Here is a 23,583-nt window from a genome sequence, read left to right as displayed (position 1 = left end):
AGTATTCTTGCCTGGGAAATCCCATAGACAGAGGAGCCTGGCGGGCTACAGTCCATAGGGTCACAAAGAGTCAGACATGACTGAAGTGACTTAGCACGCACACACGCACTGGGTCTGCAGAGCCTGAGGCTGACCAAATGTCTCCAATCAGAGGTCACCAACCTCCTGTCTGAGGACAGACACCTCTCCTCCGCCCCAGAGGAGCAGGCATCTGTCCCCTTCTTGGAGTCTGCAAAGCTGGAGACGCCACCGCTGCTTTTGGCCTCCCCCTCCGCCCCCTGCATGGAAGCCTCCTGAATGTCAGAGGACATTCATGCCCCCCCAAATCTCTCCTGCTCTAATTTAAGCCCCTTCCTTCTAGTTGGCTGACCTTCTAGTTGGGGGACCCTCAGCAACTGCCTTGTTCCCAGCACCCTTCAAAGACTCAGGGGCAAAGGTCAGCTGCCCTCAGCCTTTCCTTCTCTCCATCCTGCAGCCCCCATCCCTTCTGCCAGGACTCAGTCTTTCGCTTTCTCCACCAGCGGGCTCCGGGGGAGAAGGAGAATTAGGAAGCACCAGCTTCTCATCACGCCCCTCTTTGGCAGTATAAGGGGAACAGCACGAGGCTGTTGGCGGCAGGAGCTTTGAGATTTGGATTCTGGTTTCAGCACCTGTACTGTGTGACCCTGGGCAGGTAACTCAGCCTCAGTAAGCCTCAGCTTCCTGTTGTGTAAAAGGCGGGAGAGCTATTCTGTACCATCTCTGCCGCCTAGGGGAGGGAGGCTGGTGTCCGCCTGAGCCTTGGCCTGTAGAGGGCGCTCCATCCATTCGCCACGCTTCTTGCTCTCATCACCTGCGCTCCGGGGAGGTTGTAGTGTTCACCTGGAGAGCGGGGTGATGAGCGATCATGGATGAGTTCATAGGTGACACGGGCACCCCCTTTGTCTGGTGGCAGCCCTCACCCCCGCCCGGCTTGCCCCGCCCACCCTTTCCGCGGCAGCCCCTGCTGGCCCCTTTGCCTAGCACTTTGGGTAATCAATTAATTTAATTAGTGAAAACGCCATCTTCTTCTGCCCGCCCCCAGCCTCGCCAGACCCCTCGCCACTCCCAAGACTCCCGTCCCCTCCTGGAGCTACTGCAAAGAGGAAGAGAAAAGTCGCCAATTAAATGGAGCCGCCGGTTTCTCAGCCCTGGGCCGGGCTCAGCCCTAATTAAGCGCCAGCGGCCCTGGGGGAACTGCAGATAATGGATTCGCAGAACGGCTGCCTGTGAAATGGGACTTGCGAGGGCGCGCAGAGGCCAGGCCAGGGCGGAGACCTGCCCACAGCCATCACCACCAGGGACAACCCCCAACTTGGGGAGCTTGCCTGAAGCATGGGCCGGCCCCTACACTGACCCCACCCACCCCCCAGCACCGCCTGCCCCTCCCCCACACACATTTGTCTCCCTCCACTGCAGACACCCCCCACCCCCACTGCCCCAGACAGCTCTCCTGTTGTTGCCCCAGACAACTGGGGCAGACGCATCCCCTCCCCGACCTCCCTTGACACTTGCACACACCCTGCTTCTCTCCCCGACACTCTGCTGAGCACAGGTTGCCCTGGCCTCCAGCACATCCTGGGATACCCTTTGATGGGATAGGAAAGGGACTCTGAGGGTGTAGGCTTGTGGGCCTGCGTTCACGGCTCACAGAGGGCGTTGGTTCAACCAGGGCTTGCCCTGGTTGAACTTCTTGCTCAAATGAAGATTCTGACTCAGTGGGTCTGGGGTGGGGCCTCAGACTGCATTTCGTAAGATTCCTGTGAGCTCTTAGATGATGCTGATGTTGCAGGTCTGGAGACCACTGTTTGGGGAGCAAGGGGCTGGAGGGCCCAGGGGTGGAGTCAGAGAGCAGCTCTGGAAACCCAGGGCAGTGGGGAGGAAGAGCCACAAAAATGGGGCAGGAGAGGGTGGGAGAGAGGGCAGGCAGGGTACTTGGCCGGGGCAGTGGGCACCTGGCAGAGAGAACCCATCACACATCCCGAAAAGGCATCGATCGGTTCAGGTCTGACACTGGACCGGGTATTTCTTGCAGAGAGTCTGGTCGTGCGGGCACAGCAGAGTGGCCTCCACCCAGTGCCACCCTCCTCAGGGTACCTGCCAGCCTCAGGTCCCAAAACCGGACAGGACAGAGTATCACTCAGGTCCCCAGGGACTGGCTGTGTCCACCTGTCCTTTGGGCATCCCAGCTGCTTCTACAGTTAATGGTGGCTTTCTCTCAGGAGGGTATCTCTCAGGGTGTCGTCAGGGTCTCTTGGAGTGTCACTGGGTGTCTCTAGGATGTTGCCAGCTGTTCTCTCTGGGTGAACTTGAACACCTCTCGGGGTATCACTGACTAGCTCTTGGGGATGGTGGGCCATTTCTCCCAGTGATGCTGGCCATCTTTCAGAGTGACCCTGTCATCTCTCCAGCTGTCTTCTCAGGCTCCCTCTGCACTGTACCCCCCTCCCCGCCCTTCCTGTTGCCTTGCTGTTTCTCACATTACATTAGGCTGATGTGGCAGGTGGGAAGCAGGACTCAAACCCAGCCTGGGCCCTCCTTGGCCCAGCTCCAGGAGTAAGGCAGAGGTGGCACCTGGATGGTTTGGCCCAATTCTCCCCCTTTCGGCCTCAGTGGAGAAAACCCCTCATGAGCCCCCAACCTCCCTGTAGAAGCTCCCCAAGAATTCTGAGTCCAGGAAGAAGACAGTGGCTCTGTTTGCAGTCCATGCTTATCCCCCAAGGAACACACTGCGGGGACAGAAAGGAGGGTCTGTAAGGCCAGGGAGACCTGGATGCTGATGTTGGCCCAGTGGCCGGGGCCAATTATGCACCCTCTTCAACTGGAAAAATGGGGACAGAAGAACAGTCTCAGAGGGCAGTTGTGAGAAAGAAAAGCAGTGACGTCTGTAAAGCCCCTGGCATGGTGCCCAGCATGCAGCAGGTGGTTAATAAATGACACATCCCACCCTAAGCCGAAGCGCTCTGGCCCAGCCTGCTCTAAGGGGCAGTGAAGGGCCTTCCTGACATGGTTGCCTCCTTCCCTGGGCAGTACATGTATCAGAGGTGTCTTTCTGGGCTCCGCAGATGCTGTCTTTACCCAGGGGCTTTGCAGCATGGATTTGTGGAAAATTTAATAAAAGGAAATTAAATATCAGTTCCAGACAGCCTGGATATGTGCATATCTGCTGGAGTCTCTGGAATAGGCACCTACCTCCAAGCACTCAGAGATGCGACCCCCATGCGCATTTATATGATGGCAATGGATACCCTCTGCCCACCCCCATCCATTTTCACCTCAGTGGGTCTCAGCCCTTCAGGGCCTGAGCTGGTAATGTGATCTGTCATGTTCCTGAAAACCTCTTTCAGGAAAACCAGCCTTTAGGACAGCTGCCCAGCCCCTTCTTTGGTGAGGGTGCTCCTTCAGTGCAGAAGGGGCTGGGGAGAGCAGGGGAGGGAGGGCTTCACCCCTTCTCGGATGCCTGCTAGGTATCTTGCTGCAGAGGTACCCTCATCCTTGGGTGGGTTGGGGGGAGTTTGGGCCTCAATCTCCTCATCTGGAAAATGGGTACAGCTGGACTTGATCCCTTGGGATCAGGTCTGACGCCCATGGATTCTGGAATTCCAACAAGAGGGTCCAGGGAGAGTCAGGAGGAGCTCTGGTGGCTTCAAAAGGGCCAAGAAGTCTTCCTTTGGGCTCATCTTTTTCTCAGTATTTGCTGGTTTCTATGTCTCATAATGTCCAGGCCCCATCCCAGAACCTGGGAAGGGTGAGGGAGGGAGAGATTAACAGCGATCCCCTCTCCAGAAAGGCGGTAAAGAATCTGCCTGCAATGCGGGAGACCTGGGCTCAATCCCTGGGTTGGGAAGATCCCCTGGAAAAGGGAAAGGCTACCCACTCCAGTATTCTGGCCCGGAGAATTCCATGGGCCGTATAGTCCTTGGTGTTGCAAAGAGTTGGACACGACTGAGCGACTTTCACTTTCCAACACCCATTTTTTCCTCCTGCACTTGACACACCGCCCCGGGCTCCACTGTGCCATGCTCTGGTTTCTAGCCTCTTTCCTCTTGGGACCTAGAAAAGGGTGAAAGGGGCCTTTGCTCTCGCAGGGTCAGGAGTCTGCAGACGCTGGGCACTGAGGACCACCGGTGGGGAGCCCTGTCATGGGTGGGGACCCGTTTGCTGCCTCAGCACCTTGCCAATCTGTGCGTGAAGGTGAGAGGTGGCTTGAAGTTGAGAGACCTCGAACAAGTCCATGTATTTCTAGGCCTGTTTTTCTGCAAAATAATATACAGACCTCCTACCAGTTCTTCCCTGGCATTGCCCTGAGGGTTTGACAGGATGACAGATATGAAAATACTCTGTAAACAGGAAGGCTTCAACGCTCAGAGAGTGTACGGCAATTGGAAAGGGGGCTGTGGTGTGAATGAAATGAATTGAGTAATAACATAGGGAACTTCATTTTAGTCCTGAGAGGGGACCCCAGTGACTTGGAGCAGACCTCTGGGGCCAACCCAGGAAGCAAGTTATGGTGCCTAGAGATGTTTTTTTAAGGTTTCAAATGATTCTGTGGATGCTAATCCACAGTGCCTGCCTTCCCCCCGGTCGCTGATAGGAGCGGGCTTGAATTGCAGCGGGAGGGGTTTAGGGGTGATGGAGAAGATGGTGACTCAACTCCGAATAGGAGGAGTCCTGGGGCTTGGGGTCTGCACCCGCAAGTGCTGGGACTGGATGGAAGCGTGAGTGTGAGAACGCAGCCGTGATCTGTGCACGCACGTTTGTGCGTGCGGAGTGGGGAACCCTCTGTTAGGTGGAGATTCACATTAACTGATATTTTCCCCACAGCCCAGAGCAGCACACAGAGCATGGGATTTGGGGACAGACAAGACTCAGGTGGGACGGCACTGCTCTAGGGCCACGCCTGATGCGTAGCAGGCTCAGGAAGGGCTAACTCGTCATCACAGGCACCTGGGGGTGTGGCCGTCCTGGCAGCGCCGGTGGGTGAGGGTGCAGCGGTGCGGGGGCCTCACCTCTGCCCCTCCCCTCTCTCTCACCTCAGAAGAAGAGCAAGGTGCATTACCACATCGCTGTCATCATCAACTACCTGGGCCACTGCATCTCCCTGGCGGCCCTCCTGGTGGCCTTTGTCCTCTTTCTGCGGCTCAGGTGAGGAGGCCCTGGCACTGCCCCCCGCCCAGCCCCCTGGGCCTTGAGCAGGGCAGAGAAGTAAGATAACAAGAGGCGGTTTGGGGTGGGGGCTGCTGGGAAAGGGGAGTCCTGCCCCCTCACTTCATGGGACAAGGTGACAAATACAGATGTCCCAGGTCTCCTGGAGCATCTGGCAGGGTCACTTCTGTACCCCTGCCAGTGACTGGGGTCACGGGAGGGGAAGGGGGTTTGGCCCAGGCTCGCCTGGAGTCACCCACTCAGTCTGGACTGCTGCACGCATTTGGCCGACCAGGAAGGTGGAGCCCCACTTTGGGTTTGAACCTGCCTGGGCCCACCACGACTGCCAAGCATGCAGGTGGCAGCTCTGGCCGGGTCTGTGCCAGGAATGGGGGGTGAGAACGGGCTGAGCATCAGGGCTGAACTGGGAGGGAGCCAGCTCGCTGGAGGCTGAGCCTCAAACCTGGAGCTACAAGGAGAGAGGGATGCCCATGGGAGAAGGGCATTCCAGTTGGCAAGCAGCCCCTGGTCTCTTCAGCGCTGGCCGTGTGGCAAGCTCTGTCCCAGAGCTTAGGTCTGAGGTGACGTGAAGTGAAGTGAAAGCCGCTCAGTCGTGCCAGACTCTTTGTGACCCCATGGACTACAGTCCGTGGAATTCTCCAGGCCAGAAAACTGGAGTGGAGGGAAAGTAGCCTTTCCCTTCTCCAGGGGATCTTTCCAACCCAGGAATCAAATCCAGGTCTCCTGTCTTGCGGGTAGATTCTTTACCAGCTGAGCCAGAAGGGAAGCCCAAGAATACTGGAGTGGGTAGCCTATCCCTTCTCTAGCGGATCTTCCTGATCGGAATCGAACCGGAGTCTCGCGCATTGCAGGTGGATTCTTTACCAACTGAGCTATCAGGGAAGCCCCTGCTTAGGTCTGGGCAGGCCACAATTAGGAAGGGACCTGTGATGTAAGGAGAGCCCCTGATGCCACCTCCCAGTATGACTTAGCCAGCCCCTGCTGCTCAGAGCCTCAGCTTCCCCTCAATACATCTGGGCTGGAGTGATGCTGGCGGCTGATCCCTCATCTTCTCCCTCCTTCTCTGCCTCCTGTCACCCACCTGCCTCTGCTGCCCCCAGGAGCATCCGGTGCCTGAGAAACATCATCCACTGGAACCTCATCTCAGCCTTCATCCTGCGCAATGCCACGTGGTTCGTGGTCCAGCTCACCATGAGCCCTGAAGTCCATCAAAGCAACGTGGTGTGTCCTAGGGGGGCAGGCCCAGGGTCAGAGGAAGGGTCTGGGTGGGGTGGCCCTGGGGGAGCAGGGACAGGAACCAGGCCTTGGAGCTCATAGTGCCAGAGTGGATCCCAGGGATGCCCCCATCCTGCCCAGAGGAGGCCCCAGGCCCAGGGTGGGCTGCTGTTTCCTCGCATCCCCACCCCCCTCGGTTAATCATCACCTCCGATGGGGTGGGCGGCAGGGCTGGTGCAGGCTGGTGACAGCCGCCTACAACTACTTCCACGTGACCAACTTCTTCTGGATGTTCGGCGAGGGCTGCTACCTGCACACGGCCATCGTGCTCACGTACTCCACGGACCGGCTGCGCAAGTGGATGTTTATCTGCATTGGCTGGGGTGAGCAGGCCAGCCCCCTGCCCCGACTGGGCCATCCTCCCCCCACCCAGGCCCGGGTCAGGCCAGGTGAGGGTGGTGGGGTGTGCACACAGCCCTCTGTCCCTACCTGGGCATGGGGACAGTGGGAACATTTCAAAGGAGGCATGATGAGCCAGTGAGTACCTGGGAGACCCCGCCCACCTCCAGGCCCTGGGCTGCGCTGGGGTCTTCTGGGTCTGCATCCCGCAGGCTCCACTGACAGGTCCTGTGACGCCCGTCTCCCCCCAGGTGTGCCTTTCCCCATCATTGTGGCCTGGGCCATTGGGAAGCTGTACTACGACAATGAGAAGTAAGTCACCTCCTCTTCACTGCCCTCAGGGCCCCCTGAGCCCCAAGGCCCAGGTTTCCAGCCTAGCTCTGCCTGACCCTCCCCAGGGACCTTCAGCCGTGTCACCTTCCCCATCAGGGCCACAGTTTCTTTATCCACGTGGGGAGGCTCCTGGGGGTCAGACTCAATCTGTGGATCCCTAGCAATGCTCTGCCTGAGGTGGGGCTGGACAGGTAGGTCAAGGCTCTTTACCTGTCTCAGGCTTTCATGACAGGCAGAACAGACTAAAGGTTACTGGAAGTCCCTGGAGCCAAACCACCCAGGTTATGAATTGTGACTCCATCACTAGGTAGCTTTATGACCTTGGGGTAGTTCCTATAATGTGCCTCAGTTTTCTCATCTGCAAAATGGGCATCCTCATAATAGTGCCTTCCCTCAAAGAGTTGTTAAGGGAATGACATGAGTTTATATACATACATATATATATATCTCAAGCATTTAGAATAGAGTCTGACACATAGGAAATGTGTATAAATGTTTTCTATTAATAAAAACATGTTTTAGCAAAAGGTTATGTGGATTTAATAGAAACTGATCCAATCTCAGAGATTCCTTCCATCTTTCAAGTCTTGAGGAGCTGTATTTAAATAGAAGCAGGTGTTCCCAGTTGCCCCTGAAAACTTCACTTCTGGTGCCGTGGTTTTCAGCCTTGGCTCACATTAGAATCACCTGGGAAGCTTTAAAAAGTACTGATGGCCAGTCTTGCCCTCCAAAGAGTTGGATATCATTGGTCTGAAGTGTGATCTGGGCACCAGGATTTTTTAAACCTGCCCAGGTGATTCTAATATGAAGCTAAACTTAAGAACCACTGTAAGAGAGAGGCAGAAAAAGTGGACAGAGAAGGCCAGGGGATATGCCAGAATCTTCTTTGTCAAAGTGTCCTCAGGAACCCACTGTCTGACTGGGGTTCCAGGCTGCCTCCATCACTGTGGCTGTTCCCGTCGAACCCTGACAAGGAGCCTGGAAAATTATATCCACATTTATCAAGGTGATCCTTCCTGACTCCGGCCCAGCCTGGCTGTGGCTCTCTCTGTATTTGCGTAACCGTGGGGTGGGGGCCTGGGCTGGGCGTCGAGGGCAGCTGACAGAACTAGGGGCCTGGCAGTGATTCCCAGGATGGCGACCTGGGTCCCAGAGCAGGAGCATTGTAAATCCTGTGCCTGAAGGCGTGCAGGTGAGTACAGGGAAGAGAGGACGGGTTTCCAAAAGCTGCCCAGTGTGTGCATCTGGGCGCATCTTGGAGCCAAAAGGATGGCTGAGCTTGGAGGAAAGTCCGTCTGAGCGTCTCTGGAGCCCCACCTTGTGGTAAGATGCTGGCACTGCATCAGAAGGGATGCAGGTGGGAGACCTGAGAGAACCTGCGGACCCCAGGGCCAAGGACTGGACCTGGCCCCAGGACAGTTTGCCTTTGGTCCTTTTGAAAACCTGAACTTGTCTCCAACCTTGAAAAAGTCAAGAGATTTCAGTTTCCTGTTTATGGAAGCATCATGATTTCTAGCTACTGTGGACTCTCGTGATGAGTGTAGCGTCTCTGCACAAGGATCTAGGACTTTTCAACGTGCCCCCCACCAACCCACTCCCCAGACCGCCCTAGATCTTGCTGGAGGAGGCATCAAGGAAATGCAAAGCAACTCTGCCTCTCGTGGCAGGTGTTAGCTACTGGGGTGGGGAGTGACTGCATGACAGGTACAGGGAAGGTCCCCCTTTTGGGCATGTGCCAGAGCTACAGTGGGGACCGTGTGTGTTGGGCCCGTGCCTCTTCTATTCAGCGGGCTTTTCCACAATCCCCCTCCCTGCCACAGTGCCCTATTCCAGCTTTACATCTCAAAGGATGCTGTCCATTCTGCAGATGGAATAACTGAGGCATTGTGCTGGGATCTTGACCCTCTGCCTGGGTGAGAAGCGGGGCACCCAGATCCTGGCTTTTGGCCCCAGTTCCTCCCTGGCCCAGCGCTGCTCTTCCCTCATGCTACTGAACTGGATCCAGACGACCCTTCTCCTCTTATTTCTGTGGCCTTCCAGGTGCTGGTTTGGCAAAAGGCCTGGGGTGTACACTGACTACATCTACCAGGGCCCGATGATCTTGGTCCTGCTGGTAAGAACCTGGGTAGGAGGGCGGTGGGGGCGGGGCTCAGTGGGGAGAGGCCAGCAGTACTTAACATGGACTGAAAGTTTTCCTGTGCCTAGAGGTAGGGGGCACGGGGCCAGGATTGCGCTGGGCTCACGCAGATAGAGGGAGAGCAGCAGGGTGGCAGAGGCCAGACCCAGGACAGCTGAGTCCCTGTCCTGTCCCCCACCTTCCCACCAGCATCTTGCACACACCATGCCCAGGCCATTCCACTGTGTATCAAATTACAGATCAATTTCATCTTCCTTTTCAACATCGTCCGCATCCTCATGACCAAACTCCGGGCATCCACCACCTCTGAGACCATTCAGTACAGGTAACCAGACCTGCCTCCCCCACCCCTGGGGGGCTTCAGAGACCCCCACCTCTGACCCAGGGTTTCCCCCCAGGTCTGAGAGTCCCTCCTGAAACCCCAGCTCCACCCCTGTCTCAGACGTTCCAAGGATGTGCTACAACCCTCCCCCAGACCCAGTCCTGTTCACCAAGTGCCAGGCTCCAGTTCCTTCCTGGGATGGGCTGTGACTCTGGGCCTCCTTCCCACCCCTCACCCTCAGAAAGGCTGTGAAGGCCACTCTGGTGCTGCTCCCCCTCCTGGGCATCACATACATGCTGTTCTTCGTGAACCCCGGGGAGGATGAGGTCTCCAGGGTCGTCTTCATCTACTTCAACTCCTTCCTGGAATCTTTCCAGGTACCCACCCCTCCCCCACCCCACCCAGCCTCCCAGCCCCGGCCTGTCCCCCTGCCGGTCCCGGCTCCTCATTGGGTGGGGATTCTCCCAGGCAGGGGCCTGGGGGCGGCTCTGAGCCTGGGTGAGGCCACGCCTGCCCCAGCCCCTGACCCGCCTCCCCTCCACCCCAGGGCTTCTTCGTGTCTGTGTTCTACTGCTTCCTCAACAGCGAGGTGAGGACCCGGGGCCCCAGAGCTCAGGACGGCAGGAGGCCCGCTGGGACCAGAGGCTGCCGTAGCTGCCTCCTGCCTGCCACACGCCAACTCCCTCCTCCCCGCTCCGTTCTCCTGGTTCTCTCCCCTGGCTCCCTCCTCCCGGCTCCCAGCCCCTGCAGAGATATTGTTGGGAGTTCCGGGAGGGTCCCTGCCACTTGCCACTCAGCTGCTGCGGTAACGAGCCGCTTCTTAGCAGTGGGTGTAGGGGGTCAGAAGCGGGGACTCCAGTCTCATCAATGAGTCTGTGAAATGGGTTGTAAAACCAGGAAGCTGAGCTCTAGGGCAGGAGGTTGAGGGCAGACATGTATGGGTTGAGGGTAGAGATTCTTCATGGCCAAGGGAATATGGCACCTTTGGGTGGATTCGAAAAAGGCACCCCTTCCTCATAACGCTTGAGAAAACTGTCCTAACAAATACGCAAATCAACGATGGTGATGATGTCAATGCTGCCCTTCCAAGGTGGCTCCCTGGATGGCTGCTTGTGGGGGTGGGAGCGGGGGTTTGAAACCCGGGCTCAGACCCTATGCTCTGCTGTGTACCCACAGGTCCGCTCTGCCATCCGGAAGAGGTGGCACCGCTGGCAGGACAAGCACTCAATCCGCGCCCGCGTGGCTCGCGCCATGTCCATCCCCACCTCCCCCACCCGTGTCAGCTTTCACAGCATCAAGCAGTCCACAGCAGTGTGAGCCAGAGGGCCACGGACCGGCCCCGAGATCTACGGCTGGGGAGATGGCCGCCAGGCTTAGCCGGCCACCCTGTCTGTGGAGGGGACCAGCTCCCTCCCACACCCTCTACCCCCAGGCTCAGCTGGCGCTGAGAGCCCGGGAGGCCCCTCCCCAACCCCCAGCTGAGCAGAAGTTCCAGGCCTTTGGCAGCAGTCAGGGCCACGAGATGAGTGGAAAATAGCCGATAGGCCTGGGCTGGGCCCAGGGCCTCTGGCTTCTCTTTGCCCCCATCCTGCCTGGAAAGTGGACTGGACATGCAGCGTGGGAGCTGGACGGTGGGGAATCCAAAGCTGCACACGAGCCCCTTCAGAGCACAAGATGACAGCCCACTGGAGAGCCCAGGATGTCCTCAGAGACTGTAGGGGCCCATTCGCTGCCCCACAGGCATCATGGGAAACTCGCCACAGCATCCAAGCCACCATGAGGATGCCTCCAGGCCTTAGCAGCACTGCAGCACTGGGAACCAAGGCTCTGTTGTCAGAAGCCCTGGAGACATTGTTAGAAATCAGATGGCATCTTCAGACATCAGGCTGCGTAACCGAAATCCTCCCAAACACCAGTCATCTGACCCTGTGGCCCTGCCACCAGAAACGCCCTGCCTCGCTGCCTCACACCCCTGGAACTTTACTGCTGCCCACCCCACACAGGCTCCCCGTCCTTAGCCTCCTGCCCCAGGTGTCCCCCCTTTGTGAGATGATGGGGATGTGGGAGGGTGACAGAAGCCAGTGTGTGCCCCCACCAAAGCCAGCCTCCCTTTGAAGGGGGCAGAGAATGCCGGGGCCACCCAGCCCACTGGCTTCAGTGACCCAGCCTCTGGGACCCAACCCCTCTGCTGGCCAAAGGGGCCCTGTGGCCCTTGGATGACCTCTGGGATGGCATCACTAGCTAAGCCAAAATAGAACGGGTGGGGTGCTGGCCCCTCCCTGCCCTGAGTTCCCCAGAGCACCAGCCAGCTGGCCGCTTACACCCCAGGTAAGGAGCCAGCCACATCCAGAGGGACTGGACAGCCAGAGCAGGACTTTGGGGGCTGGGTCTGAGAGATGGGGGTGGCTGGTGTAAATTATATTATTTAGCTTTCAACCAGCACTTGTGAAGGCCTTGTGTGTGCCAGGGCTGGCTTGGGAGGGCATCCCAAAGAAACAGAAGCCACTTTCAGCCTTTAGGGCCACTGTGTGGCCGGGGCACCAACGGCACCCTCACATCTGCCAGGGATGGGGCCCTAGGGGGCCCCTGAGGCTAGGAGAGGACTTAGAAGGGTGTGGGTCATGGGGCCCAGGGAATAAGGGCAGCTCTCATAAGAGGGTGAATTGTAGGGAGAAGGGCTGTGGGCAAACCATGCAGACGGAGAACTCCGTGAGCGGGCTGCAGCCTGAGCAGAGGTGCGGCGGTGGGACCAGGCAGCCTCGTGTCTCAGCCCCAGGGGAGGAGCTGGGCTGGAAACAGAAAGGAGCTAAGAAGCAGGGGAGGCTGTATAGGCTTGAGTGCTGTCTTAGCATGGAAACCCCAGAAGCAGACCAGGAGACAAGGCTTTGAGAACCAACTCCAGGGCAGGGGCACACATGCCCACCACCACGGTCGACGGTAGCTCAGTCCTGCTGCGGAAGCTGGGGGAGCCGAGTGGCACCCACACCTGCGTCATCCCACCCGAGGGGCCAGGGAAGTTTATCCACCAGCCCTCCGGAGGCAGTAGTTCCAGCACCTCCTGTAGAGGTCAGGAGCGAGCTGGGCACAGCGTGAGCTGCATCCTCAGGACAGGAGGTGGTTGGAACACAGAAACTCCACCCACCACTCTCAGGCCTGGGCCTTGCCTCCGAGTCTCTGACCCAGAAACAGGGCCATGCAGGGGGGCGTGTGCACGCACATACATGCATGCACACAATCAGGGACACCCACACACGTGCACACGGGCGAGTATGGCGTCAGGACGCCAGGACAGATGACTGTGGTGCTGGGAGCCCAGAAGCATCTGCTGGGGGACGGGGGGGGCTCCAGTGGGTGAGGGTCTGGCCGCTCACCAAGGGAGGAGAAGCTTCAGTCCCTGAAGCCAAGTGGGTACCCTGCTCTGCCGACTCCCCAGGCACTGTCCCCTTAAGGAGGCAGTTGGGAGGGCCAGCTGATCAGAGGAGGCTGTGAGAAAGGGACCAGGGGCCACCAGGATGGAGACAGGCTGACAGCTTCCAGAGCAGCTGCGGGGAAACTTTATGGGGAACCCCATAAAGAGTCCCCCAAAAGAAGAACCAGAATTGGCGGCTGAATCTCAAATGGCCACAGAGGAGGCCCACAGGAGGCAGCTTTCTCAGCGCTGCCTCCCATCCAGGAGGAGAGTGAGAAAGCGAGGACGTGGAGTCAGGGGGAGTCCAAGGGCAGAGGTGCGGAGAGGGGCTCGGGGGCTGTGAGGGGGAATCCATAGGCAAGGGGTCTGCAGGGGACCAAGCTGGGGTGGTGCCCCCTTTCCTGCTTGTCCTCTGGCTGTTTTTTAACATTTAGTATTTATTTATTTACACACTGGGTCTTAGTGGAAGCACTCAGGATCTCCACTCTTCATTGTGGCATGCGGGATCCTTAGGTGCAGCATGTGGGATCTAGTTCCCTGATCAGGGATTGAACCTGGGCCTCCTGCATTGGGACCTCAAGAGTCTTAGCAACTGGACCACCAGGGAAGTGCCCCTCCTGGCTGTTGTAGCTGATGGGAGCCAGTCACACACCTGCTGTGCGCTCAGCCCTTTGTGAGGTGGGGAGGCAAGTGGCACCCCCCAGGACATATGCTGGCCCAGGCTGCAAATTTCAGAGCTGCCAACGCTGGAAGGTCACAGGAGGACATCCAAGCGGGGCTGGCAGTCAGCACAGAAGCTGCAGGGGGTCCCTGGGCAGGCAGGGGGCTGGTCCAGATGATCTCAAGATCCCCCTTGTCCAGAGACTGTAAAGGGCCGAGGGGCTGGAACATCTGGGCTGCAAAGAACTGCCAGAGGCAGGTGTGCAGCGTTTAACCCTTCCGTGGGCTCCAGGCTGGGCTCAAGGCAAGGCCCCCAATGGGGTTTCTGAGGGTCGTTCTGCTCGGAGCTTTGGCTTGTGCGTGGGTGGGAAGGGAGGTCTCTTGGGGTTGTGGGAGGTGTGATGGGCCAAGAGACATGCACCTCACCACACTGTGGGAAGGGGCCGGGCAGCTGCAGGGTGGGGGATCACTGCAGGACAGGCCCCTCTATGAAACTGGGAAGAATTTTTCTCCATGCCACACCCAGAGGCTGCAGTTCCCTCAAATTCGACCTGAGCCCTTTTCTCCTTTAGACCCTCCCTCGCGGGCTCAGATCACCAGTGGAGGAAAAACCACCCTGTGGGGTTTGGGTTTTCCAGTTCTGGCTCCCCACCTCCCTGAGTGTGACAGCATAGCCTCTGCTTTGGGGTCCCCGGCTTCTCCTCCAGGCCTGTTCAGCCCCCTGCTGCTGCTAATAGGACCCAGAGTGGGACCCCAACAGACACCCCAGAACCCGAAGAGGGCAGAGGGTGCAGATCAAGGAGGAAGGGAGGTTTTAGAATCCAGACAATAATTAATTATGGGCATTTGTAGACTGCTTTGCAATCCACAAAATCCTTTATAACATTCACGGAAAATGGAATCAGCCCATTTTCCTGCCGAGAAAACTGAGGCCAAGTGGACTCCTCTGACATCAAAGGTCTTCTCCAATTCCAGGTCTCCTTCCACCCCATCAGTTAACTGGAGTCACTGGGCTTGGGTTTATGGAGGCCAGGACTGATAAAGCGGCTCTACGGGGAGGGGACGGCAAGAAGAACTGGGGGTTTCAGACTGTCTGATGGGGGCAAAGTCCCAGGCAAATACCAGCGCGGCCCAAAGATGGCCCAGCCAGTGTCAGGCTGCCGAGCCCAACTGGGTGAGAACCAGCAACTCCTTCCCTACCTTCCCAATACCCTGCACCCCTCCACTCCTTAAAATGATGTCTAACTGCAAACAGTACAGCCCACATCCACCAGAAGCCTCTGAGGGTCTCCACGCCCAGCCCATGTGAGGGTGCCACTAGCCTGCAGCTCGGGGGTCCCTCAAGTTCATCTCGTGCAGCCCCCTGACTTCAAACTCACCTTCCCACCTTTGGTTCAAACAGAAGGGGTGCTCCCTGCATTTTTCCATCAGCAGTACCATCACTGAGTGCCCACCTGGAGCCCCTCTGCTAAGCCCCCCACACACTGATCTCATCTACCCTTCATACCACCCTATGAGGCAAGATCTGTTATCCCCATTTAACAGATGGGGGAAGTGATGCCCAGAGAGGTTGAGGCACGTGCCTGGGAGCACCCAGCAGTAGCCCAGCTAGATGTGAACCCCGGCCGGCCTCACTCGACCCCCATGGTGTTTAAACCCTACACAGCTGAATTTCTTGTGGAGTTCCCCTTCCTGCCCCACTGCTCCTGACAACCCTCTTCTAAGGGAATTCCCCAGTTTCTCCAATTTGTGGACAAACAGGGTTCAGAGACGAAGCTGGATGCAGAAGTTTGTGCCTGTAAAGCCATGGGCCTCCTGTGGCCCTCTCCCTGAACCAGCCCACCCTCCCCGAGTCCCCAGCCCTGTCCCTGCTCCATTTCATTTCAGAGCATCACCTCTTATTCTTTTCCTTCCATTTTCCCACAACCCCTGCAGATGCTGCTAAGCAGACTCAGGTCAAGAGAGGCCTGGACCAAGTATATTTCTCAGAGGTCTTGGTGTACTAGAAACACCAATGATCATCATTTCAAAATAACTCCAGGCACCACCTAAGTCCCCAAACAGAAGGCAGGGACACTGTCCCAGCCTGCCCTGGGCGGTGACCAGGTGGGAAGGTGAGTTTGAAGTCAGGGGGCTGCACGAGATAAACTTGAGGGACCCCCGAGCTGCAGGCTAGTGGCACCCTCACATGGGCTGGGCGTGGAGACCCTCAGAGGCTTCTGGTGGACGTGGGCTGTACTGTTGGCAGTTAGACATCATTTTAAGGAGTGGAGGGGTGCAGGGTGTTGGGAAGGTAGGGAAGGAGTTGCTGTAGAGAACCCTCATGGCTAAGATGAGGCAGCTGGGAGGGACCAGAAGCTGGAGACCAGGATGCCCTCAAGGAAAGGGGTGAAATCTGGGGGGCATGGGGAGGGAGGGTGCTGCAGAGTCTTGAAGCAGAAACACAGGCTGGGGAGTGAGCATCAGCCATTCATGTGACTGCGCCTACCAGGGCCTCCTGCAGGGGGCTGTAGGGGCAGAGTGGCCTTGGAGAGGAGCCAATCCAAGACTGGGGGCTGGCGTTGGGGCTGGGGGGCAAGATGGGGGATCTGGGGAAGCAGCAATTAGACAAGACACCCAAAAGCCTTGATGAGATGCGTCCTGGCAAGAGCCTAGGAGGAAATGAGTCCAGAGAATTCTTTTGATTCCATGGCTGCCAGGAGCCCAAGGGTAGATGGCAGAGGGGGAGGCAGGAGCAGCCTCTGTTTCGGGTTTCAGGGGGTGTTTTCTGAACCCCAAATCAGGGCACATGCTGGTCTGATGAACTCCAGGACAGGTACAACAAGGCCTGTCCTGAGCACAGTGCTCCTGGAGGGAACTGAAGTTGCTCCTTGTTTTGTTCTTTAGAAAACTGGGGGTCTTCCCTGGTGGTCCAGTGGTTAAGAATCTGCCTGCCAATGCAGGGAACATGGGTTCGATTCCTGGTCCAGGAAGATTCCATCTGCCGAGGAGCAACTAAGCCTGCGAGCCGTAACTACTGAAGCCTGCAACTACCCTAGAGCCCAGGCTCCTCAACAAGAGAAGCCACTGCAACGAGAAGCCCGCACACCGCAACTAGAGAGTAGCCACACGCAGCAACGAAGACCCAGTGCAGCCCAAAAATTAAATTAAAAATAATAAATAAAAATGAAATTACAGTAAAATACACACAACATCAAACTTACCATTTCAACCAAGTGTACAATTCAGCATATTAAATGCACTCATGTTGTATCAGCTTTGTCACTATCCAGCTCCAGAGCTTTTTCATCGCTCTGATGAAACCCCAGACCCCCAGCTCTCCTTCCCACCAGCTACCACCACCTGCTTTCGGTCTTGATGATTTGCCTGTTCTGGATGTTTCATAAAAGTGGAGTCGTGCAGGATTTGTCCTTTCGTGTCTGGCTTCTTTCCGTCGCTTAATGTTCTCAAGATCCATCTACATCATAGCACGATCAGAGCTTCGTTCCTTTGTAGGGCAGAATGATGCTCCATCTTACGAGGGGACCACACGTTCTCTAGCCATCCATCAGATGAAGGACGTTGGGGTTCTTTTCACCTACTCCAAGTCATTGTGAAGAGTGCTGCTACAAACATTCAAGTACAATTTTTTGTTTGAACAGCTGTTTTCCGTTCTTTGGGGTATACACCCAGGAGAGGAATTGCTGGGTCACATGATACATTTCTGTTTATAACCTACCATGGGACCACCAAGTGTCTTCTACAGCGGCTGTACCATTTACAATATCCTTACCAGCAACGTATGAGAATCCTAATTTCTCCACATCCATGCCAAAATCTGTTTGTTTGTTTTTTTTTTCTGTTTTTAAATAACTTTTTATTTATTTATTTATTGGCTGCTCTGCACAGATCTTGATCCTCAGTCAAGGACTGAAACTGCACCCCCTGCAGTGGAAGCATGGAATTTCAACCACTGGACCGCCAGGCAAATCCCCCAAACCTGCTATTATCTGTTTTGTTATTTTTATAATAGCTACGCCCGGTAGGTGTCTTAGTCTTCAGTTTTATTAAAGCCCCAGGACTCTACCTGAAGTAGAGTCTAGCTGAACATCAGTAGCTGGGGCAGGGAAGTGGGGGCCGGAGAGGGTGCAGAGAGATTTCTATTATCACAGCCCTGCTGTACCAACCATCTGGGTGCTCAGATGCAGAGAGGTGAACCCAGTCTAGACACTGCTCCACTCTCAGAAGAACTACACAAGCCGACCGTACCTTCCCTGACAGCCCCTGACTGATATACCTGTCCTCTCTCTGCAATGGGAGCCCGGGGAGGGGCAGCTGGCAGCTTCCTCCACTGGCCCTCACACTTCACCCTCACTGGCTGGGGATCTGCTCACCAGTCAGTTGTCCCTGTTTCCTAAAGTCTTTCTGACAGTTAATTTGTCATTGTAATTACTGTTTGTAATCTAATTAAATGTTATATGAATGGATGAAACAGAAATGCACAAACAAGCAGGGTTGTTATTTCTTACAAAAATGTGGTTGATGCTTTGAAAGACACAATCTGAATCATACAGAATATCTGACACCTTTCAAGTCAGGTGTGGGTGAGACAAATGTCACCAACTGGGTGGGAGGGGACTGTCAGAGTCTACAAGGTTCTACTCATCAACCTCTTGGCAAAGGTCCCTTAAGCTCACCCTCCACTTCAAAGCATCCAAAGCTGGAGATTTGCCGTCTCATTGATGTGGAGTTCACAAGCTGCATGCACCCCAAGTCACTTCATTCGTGTCCAACTCTTTGCGACCCCATGGGCTGCAGCCCGCCAGGCTTCTCTGTCCAGGGGATTCTCCAGGCAAGAACACTGGAGTGGGTTACCATCCTCTCCTCCAGGGAATGAAGAAAGTAAGGCTTGGGAACTCCCTGGTGGTCCAGTGGTTAGGACTCAGCACTTGCACTGTCATGGGTATGGGTTCAATCCTTGGTCAGGGAACTAATATCTCAGAAGCCACGAGGCACTACCAAAAAAAAAACCAGAAAAGAAAAGAAGATCTGAGTTGTGATCATGACATGTTAAGGATGGGCCTCTGGTGTCCTGGATGTGGTGGTGGCACTGTCCTTGAAGGTAGGGCCTGAAGGTCAAGAATGGGCAGTGGGGAAGGCCTTGGGGCAGAGATTAGAGCTGCAGTCAAGCAGTCAGGGAGCTGGGCTGACCCCGGGCAGTTCCCAGGACAGGGCAACACCTAAGTGACGTGTGTCCAGAGTGAGAGCTGGATCTGGGGGCTGGGATTAGGGCCCATGGGGTGGGCTTTTCTGAGCCTCAGTGTACTCATCCACGAAGTGGATGTATTTGGGTAAGGTTCAGCCGAACTGTGGTGCTGGAGAAGACTCTTGGGAGTCCCTTGGACAGCAAGGAGATCAAACCAGTCAATCTTAAAGGAAATCAACCCTGAATATTCATTGGAAGGACTGGTGCTAAAGCTGAAGACCCTTGATCCTGGGAAAGATTGAGGGCAGGGGAAGGGGGCAACAAAGGATGAGATGGTTAGATGGCATCATTGACTCCATGGACATGAGTTTGAGCAAACTCCAGGAGATAGTGAAGGACAGGGAAGGCTGGTGCATTGCAGTCCCTGGGGTTGCAAAGAGACACACACCACTTATTGACTGAACAACAAAGCTGCTGTAACAGACTCACAAGAAGCCTGTGGCTTAAGGAAGATAATGTATGTTAACAGTCCACAATGAGTATCCCATACTCCATGCAAGCATCCGGGGACCTGGTTCCTTCACTCCCTTTCTCCCCATCTCTTAGGACATCCCCCCCTCTCCACAGACAATGGCTTGTTCATGAGTGACTTGTGAGAAAAAGGGATGGACAAGGAGCCCCATGGTCTCTGCCCGGGTTCCTGAGGGACTCACTTCATTTCTGCTCATTTCCAATGGCAAGAAATGGCCACGTGGCCTTTCCTAAATCCTGGTCAGTCTGGGAACGAAGTTCCGGTCATGTGCCTGTGCAAAGGGGCATCACTTGAAGGAGGGCTCACAGCCTTGTGCTGGATGGGTGTAGTAATACCCCCTTGCAGGAGGCTGTGATTGCAGAAAAAGCACCTGGCACTCGGGAAGAGCTCGATAAAAATGTACAACATTGCTGAGGTCGGGGATCCCAGGGGCTCAGGAAACTGTCTGGTCTAATATCCTCATTTCTTTGCAGTTAGAGAAATAGGCAGAGAGGGCCAGGCATCTGCCGGGTCTGTAAAGGACGAGGTTGGTCCCGAATCCTGTCTGGGATCCTCAAGCGCATCCCCCCACCTCTTGTTTCAAATAACCTGGTCCAGCTCCTCCTAGGCAGATGACCTCTCCACCTGGAGGCAGGGCTGGGGGACAGGATCCCCAGAGGCTGCCCAGCTTTGTGACTAGGTAGGTGTGGCCCTGGTTTCCTGGACTGTCGGCCAAGCAGCTGCTCTGTGACAAGAGGGCCACACCCAGCCCTGGGAGGGGTCAGGGGGCCGTGGGCAGCTGCCACACTGGGACGCAGCGGTAGGAGGATGGCGTGCCTGGGTTTCCTCCTCTTTTTCCTCCTCCTCTTCCTCCTGGCCAGCACCGCGGCCCAGGGGGAGTACGGCGTGGTCCACGTGGTGTCTGACAACTGGAGCAAGGACTACTGCATCGTCTTCCGCTCCGACTATGTCACCCTGCCCCGGGACCTGCAGCACGCCCCACTCCTGCCCCTGCACGATGGCACGGGCGCACCCTGGTGCCCAGGCCAGGACTCCTCCCACCAGGCCCACCCGGACGGCTCCGCCAGCCAGCGGCCCCTCCACAGGACCACCGCCATGGTCATGAGAGGCAACTGCAGCTTCTACGACAAGGGCTGGCTGGCTCAGGGCCGAGGCGCCCACGGGTTGCTCATCGTGAGCCGGGTCAGCGACCAACAGTGTTCAGACATCACCCCGGCGGCCCAGAACCCCCGCAAGCCCCTCTCAGACCTCACCATCCCCGTGGCCGTGCTCCGCTACACCGACATGCTGGACATCCTCAGCCACACCCACGGGGGCAACGGGGTCCACGTGGCCTTGTACGCCCCCCCAGAGCCCATCCTCGACTACAACATGGTGGTCATCTTCCTCCTGGCCGTGGGCACCGTGGCCGTGGGCGGCTACTGGGCTGGTGTGACTGAGGCTGACCGGCTGCAGCGGCGCCGGGCGCGAGGGGGCGGGGGGCCCGGCGGTCACCCTCCACAGAGAGCCCTGGCGGCCCGGCGGGGGCCCGAAGAAGACGACGAGGACTTGCCGGTGGACTTCACGCCGGCCATGACGGGCGCGGTGGTCACCATGTCCTGCTCCATCATGCTGCTGCTCTACTTCTTCTATGACTGCTTTGTCTACATCATGATCGCCATCTTCGGGCTGGGCGCAGGCACCGGCCTCTACAGCTGCCTGGTGCCCGTGGTGCGCCACCTGCCCGTGTGGCAGGACCAGTGGCTCCTGCCCGGCCGCCGGGCCTGTCTGCAGCTGCCCCTGCTGCTGCTGGCTGGCCTGTGCCTGGTGGTTACGGTCCTCTGGGTCGCCTACCGGAACGAGGACCGCTGGGCGTGGCTGCTGCAGGACACGCTGGGCGTGGCCTACTGCCTCTTCGTCCTACGGCGCATGCGCCTGCCCACCCTCAAGAGCTGCGCCTCCTTCCTGCTGGCCCTGCTAGTCTTCGACGTCTTCTTCGTATTCATCACACCCCTGCTTACCAGGACCGGCGAGAGCATCATGGTTGGCGTGGCCTCGGGCCCGGCAGATTCCTTGAGCCATGAGAGGCTGCCCATGGTCCTCAAGGTGCCCCGGCTGAGCTTCTCGGCCTTGACCCTATGTGACCAGCCCTTCTCTATCCTCGGCTTCGGTGACATCGTGGTCCCTGGCTTCCTGGTGGCCTATTGTCACCGCTTTGATATGCAGATCCGCTCGCGGCAGGTCTACTTCGTGGCCTGCACAGCGGCCTACGCTGTGGGCCTGCTGGTCACCTTCTTCGCCATGGCCCTCATGCAGATGGGCCAGCCTGCCCTGCTCTACCTGGTGTCCAGCACCCTGTTCACCAGCCTGGCCGTGGCCGCCTGCCGCCAAGAGCTCACCCTCTTCTGGACAGGCCAGGTTAGAGCCAAGGCCCTCACCCGGCCTGTGCCAGGGCTCTGCGGTGCCCCTTCAGTTGGTTCTGAGCAGAAGCGGGAGCATGCAGCAGACATCCACAGAGCCTTCGAGCTCGAGGGGGCCACCATCTCCGCCCTGGCAAGAGACTTAGATAGCAGCCTTGGGGAGGGCACAGCTGAGACTGTCACCATATCTGAGGGTGGAGCCGCCAGTCCAGAAGGCCACAGTGACAGCTCCGAGGGCTGGAGCGATGCCAACCTGGAGCCCGATGACCTGTTGAGTACCCCTCCTGGGGTCTCAGAGGAGCTCTTACCACTGATGCCAAAGGCCATGCTGATACCGCTCAGGCTGCCGCCCTCAGAGCTGGGCCACATCCAGGCCCAGGCCCAGGCCCAGGCCCACGAGGCCAGCCTGCCCTGGACAGGCTTCCACAAGAGGAAGGGCCTTAAGGTAAAGAAGAGCATGTTGACCCAAGATCCCTTGTGAACCAGGAATCCTGGGACATGTGCCTCTAGACTATCACAGAGCAAAGCCACGTGTGACAAAAATAAATTGGGGCATTAAAAATATTCTGTATCTGTCCACAGAGCTGCTTTGTTTGTTAGGGCTTCCCTGGTGGCTCAGAGGTTAAAGCATCTGCCTCCAATGCGGGAGACCTGGGTTCGATCCCTGGGTCGGGAAGATCCCCTGGAGAAGGAAATGGCAACCCACTCCAGTATTCTTGCCTAGAGAATCCCATGGACGGAGGAGCCTGGTAGGCTACAGTCCACAGGGTCGCAAAGAGCCGGACACAACTGAGCGACTTCACCTTCACCCACGGAGGTTCTTTGTTTGTTAGAACTGTAAGGAAGCAGTTCACGTAGAGCCTGCAGGGTCCTTGGGACAGACCACACCTGTCTGTCTCTGCAGCCCAACCCCAGCCTCATTGCCCATCTTTTTCTCATGCTCAGGTCCAATCAAACCATTACTGTCCCTTGATTATGCCACGTACTCTTCCTTGTCTCTTTGCACATGCTGTTTCCTCTAGCTGAGACACCCTTCCCACCCCAGACAGAAATGCTGAAGCCCAGATGAAACATTTCTAAGCAGCCTTCCAGCATCAGCTCACATCCACCCTTCCTGCTAAGCATCCTTGCTCTATAAGCATCCTGGACAGCAACATCACACCCAGTGTGCCTGCTGGCATCCACCTGTTGCATTCACAGACACCAAGTATGCAGCTGCTGTGTACCCCACCCTGCTGGTGGGCACAGAGGGAGTCTTCTGTCCAGCTGGGGGAAGGGTGGGGGATGGAGAACAGATAAGAAACAACTTGAGAATCATCTCAAAACAGGGATGGAGAGGTTGGAGCTGGAGTGAAAGAATTTAGGAGACCATGGCTTTAGTTCCAATGCTTCCTTCACTGACCTTGGATAATGAACTGGTTTCTTAACCCCTTTGGGGCTTAGGAGTCTCATCCTCAAGATGAGACTTATAATACCATGTCTATCTGGAGGCAGGAGCATGGACAAGATGACCTCTTGAGGACCCCACAATTCCTTAAGCTTTAGAGTATGTTTATGTGTTGCTTAAGCAAAGGAAACAAACTCTGGGGTGAGGGAAGTCTTGCAGAGGAGTCTATGTGGGAAGGGTAGTGTGGGAAAAGACAGTGGTTAGAGTTCGGAAGCCAGCAGCCTACCAGAAACTCCAGCTCCACCACTGATCTGTGCTGTGTCACTGAGCAAGTGATTAAAGCTTGTGGTGCCTCAGTTTCTTCACCTGTTGAATGGGATAATAATAGGACCTACCATGGTTTGGGGGAAGTCTGACTGCA

General features: G+C 56.7%; 2 protein-coding genes across 3 annotated transcripts in view; both read left to right on the top strand.

Moving 5' to 3' along the window:
• The window catches only part of CRHR1 (corticotropin releasing hormone receptor 1), a 53,071-nt gene extending 41,042 nt beyond the window's left edge, over positions 1-12,029 (top strand). The window contains exons 5-13 of one of the 2 annotated variants that reach the window (XM_006060681.3): positions 5,057-5,163; positions 6,285-6,405; positions 6,629-6,782; positions 7,050-7,110; positions 9,172-9,244; positions 9,508-9,593; positions 9,832-9,967; positions 10,138-10,179; positions 10,767-12,029. In XM_006060681.3, coding sequence (XP_006060743.1) covers positions 5,057-5,163; positions 6,285-6,405; positions 6,629-6,782; positions 7,050-7,110; positions 9,172-9,244; positions 9,508-9,593; positions 9,832-9,967; positions 10,138-10,179; positions 10,767-10,907 — 921 coding nt within the window. In that variant the 3' untranslated portion in view covers positions 10,908-12,029. The remainder of the gene's footprint in view (positions 1-5,056; positions 5,164-6,284; positions 6,406-6,628; positions 6,783-7,049; positions 7,111-9,171; positions 9,245-9,507; positions 9,594-9,831; positions 9,968-10,137; positions 10,180-10,766) is intronic. The other variant, XM_025279913.2, reaches the window with a different exon arrangement.
• A 7,769-nt stretch (positions 12,030-19,798) lies between these two features.
• SPPL2C (signal peptide peptidase like 2C) lies at positions 19,799-22,330 on the top strand. Its single transcript, XM_006060683.3, has one exon. The coding sequence runs from the start codon at positions 20,184-20,186 to the stop codon at positions 22,254-22,256; it is 2,073 nt and encodes a 690-aa protein (XP_006060745.1). The 5' UTR covers positions 19,799-20,183; the 3' UTR covers positions 22,257-22,330.
• Positions 22,331-23,583: the final 1,253 nt, after the last annotated feature.

The sequence above is a fragment of the Bubalus bubalis genome, chromosome 3 (genome assembly GCF_019923935.1).
Source record: "Bubalus bubalis isolate 160015118507 breed Murrah chromosome 3, NDDB_SH_1, whole genome shotgun sequence".
NCBI lineage: Eukaryota > Metazoa > Chordata > Mammalia > Artiodactyla > Bovidae > Bubalus > Bubalus bubalis.
Note: the sequence above shows the minus strand (reverse complement) of the source record. Positions and strands in the feature narration are given on the sequence as shown.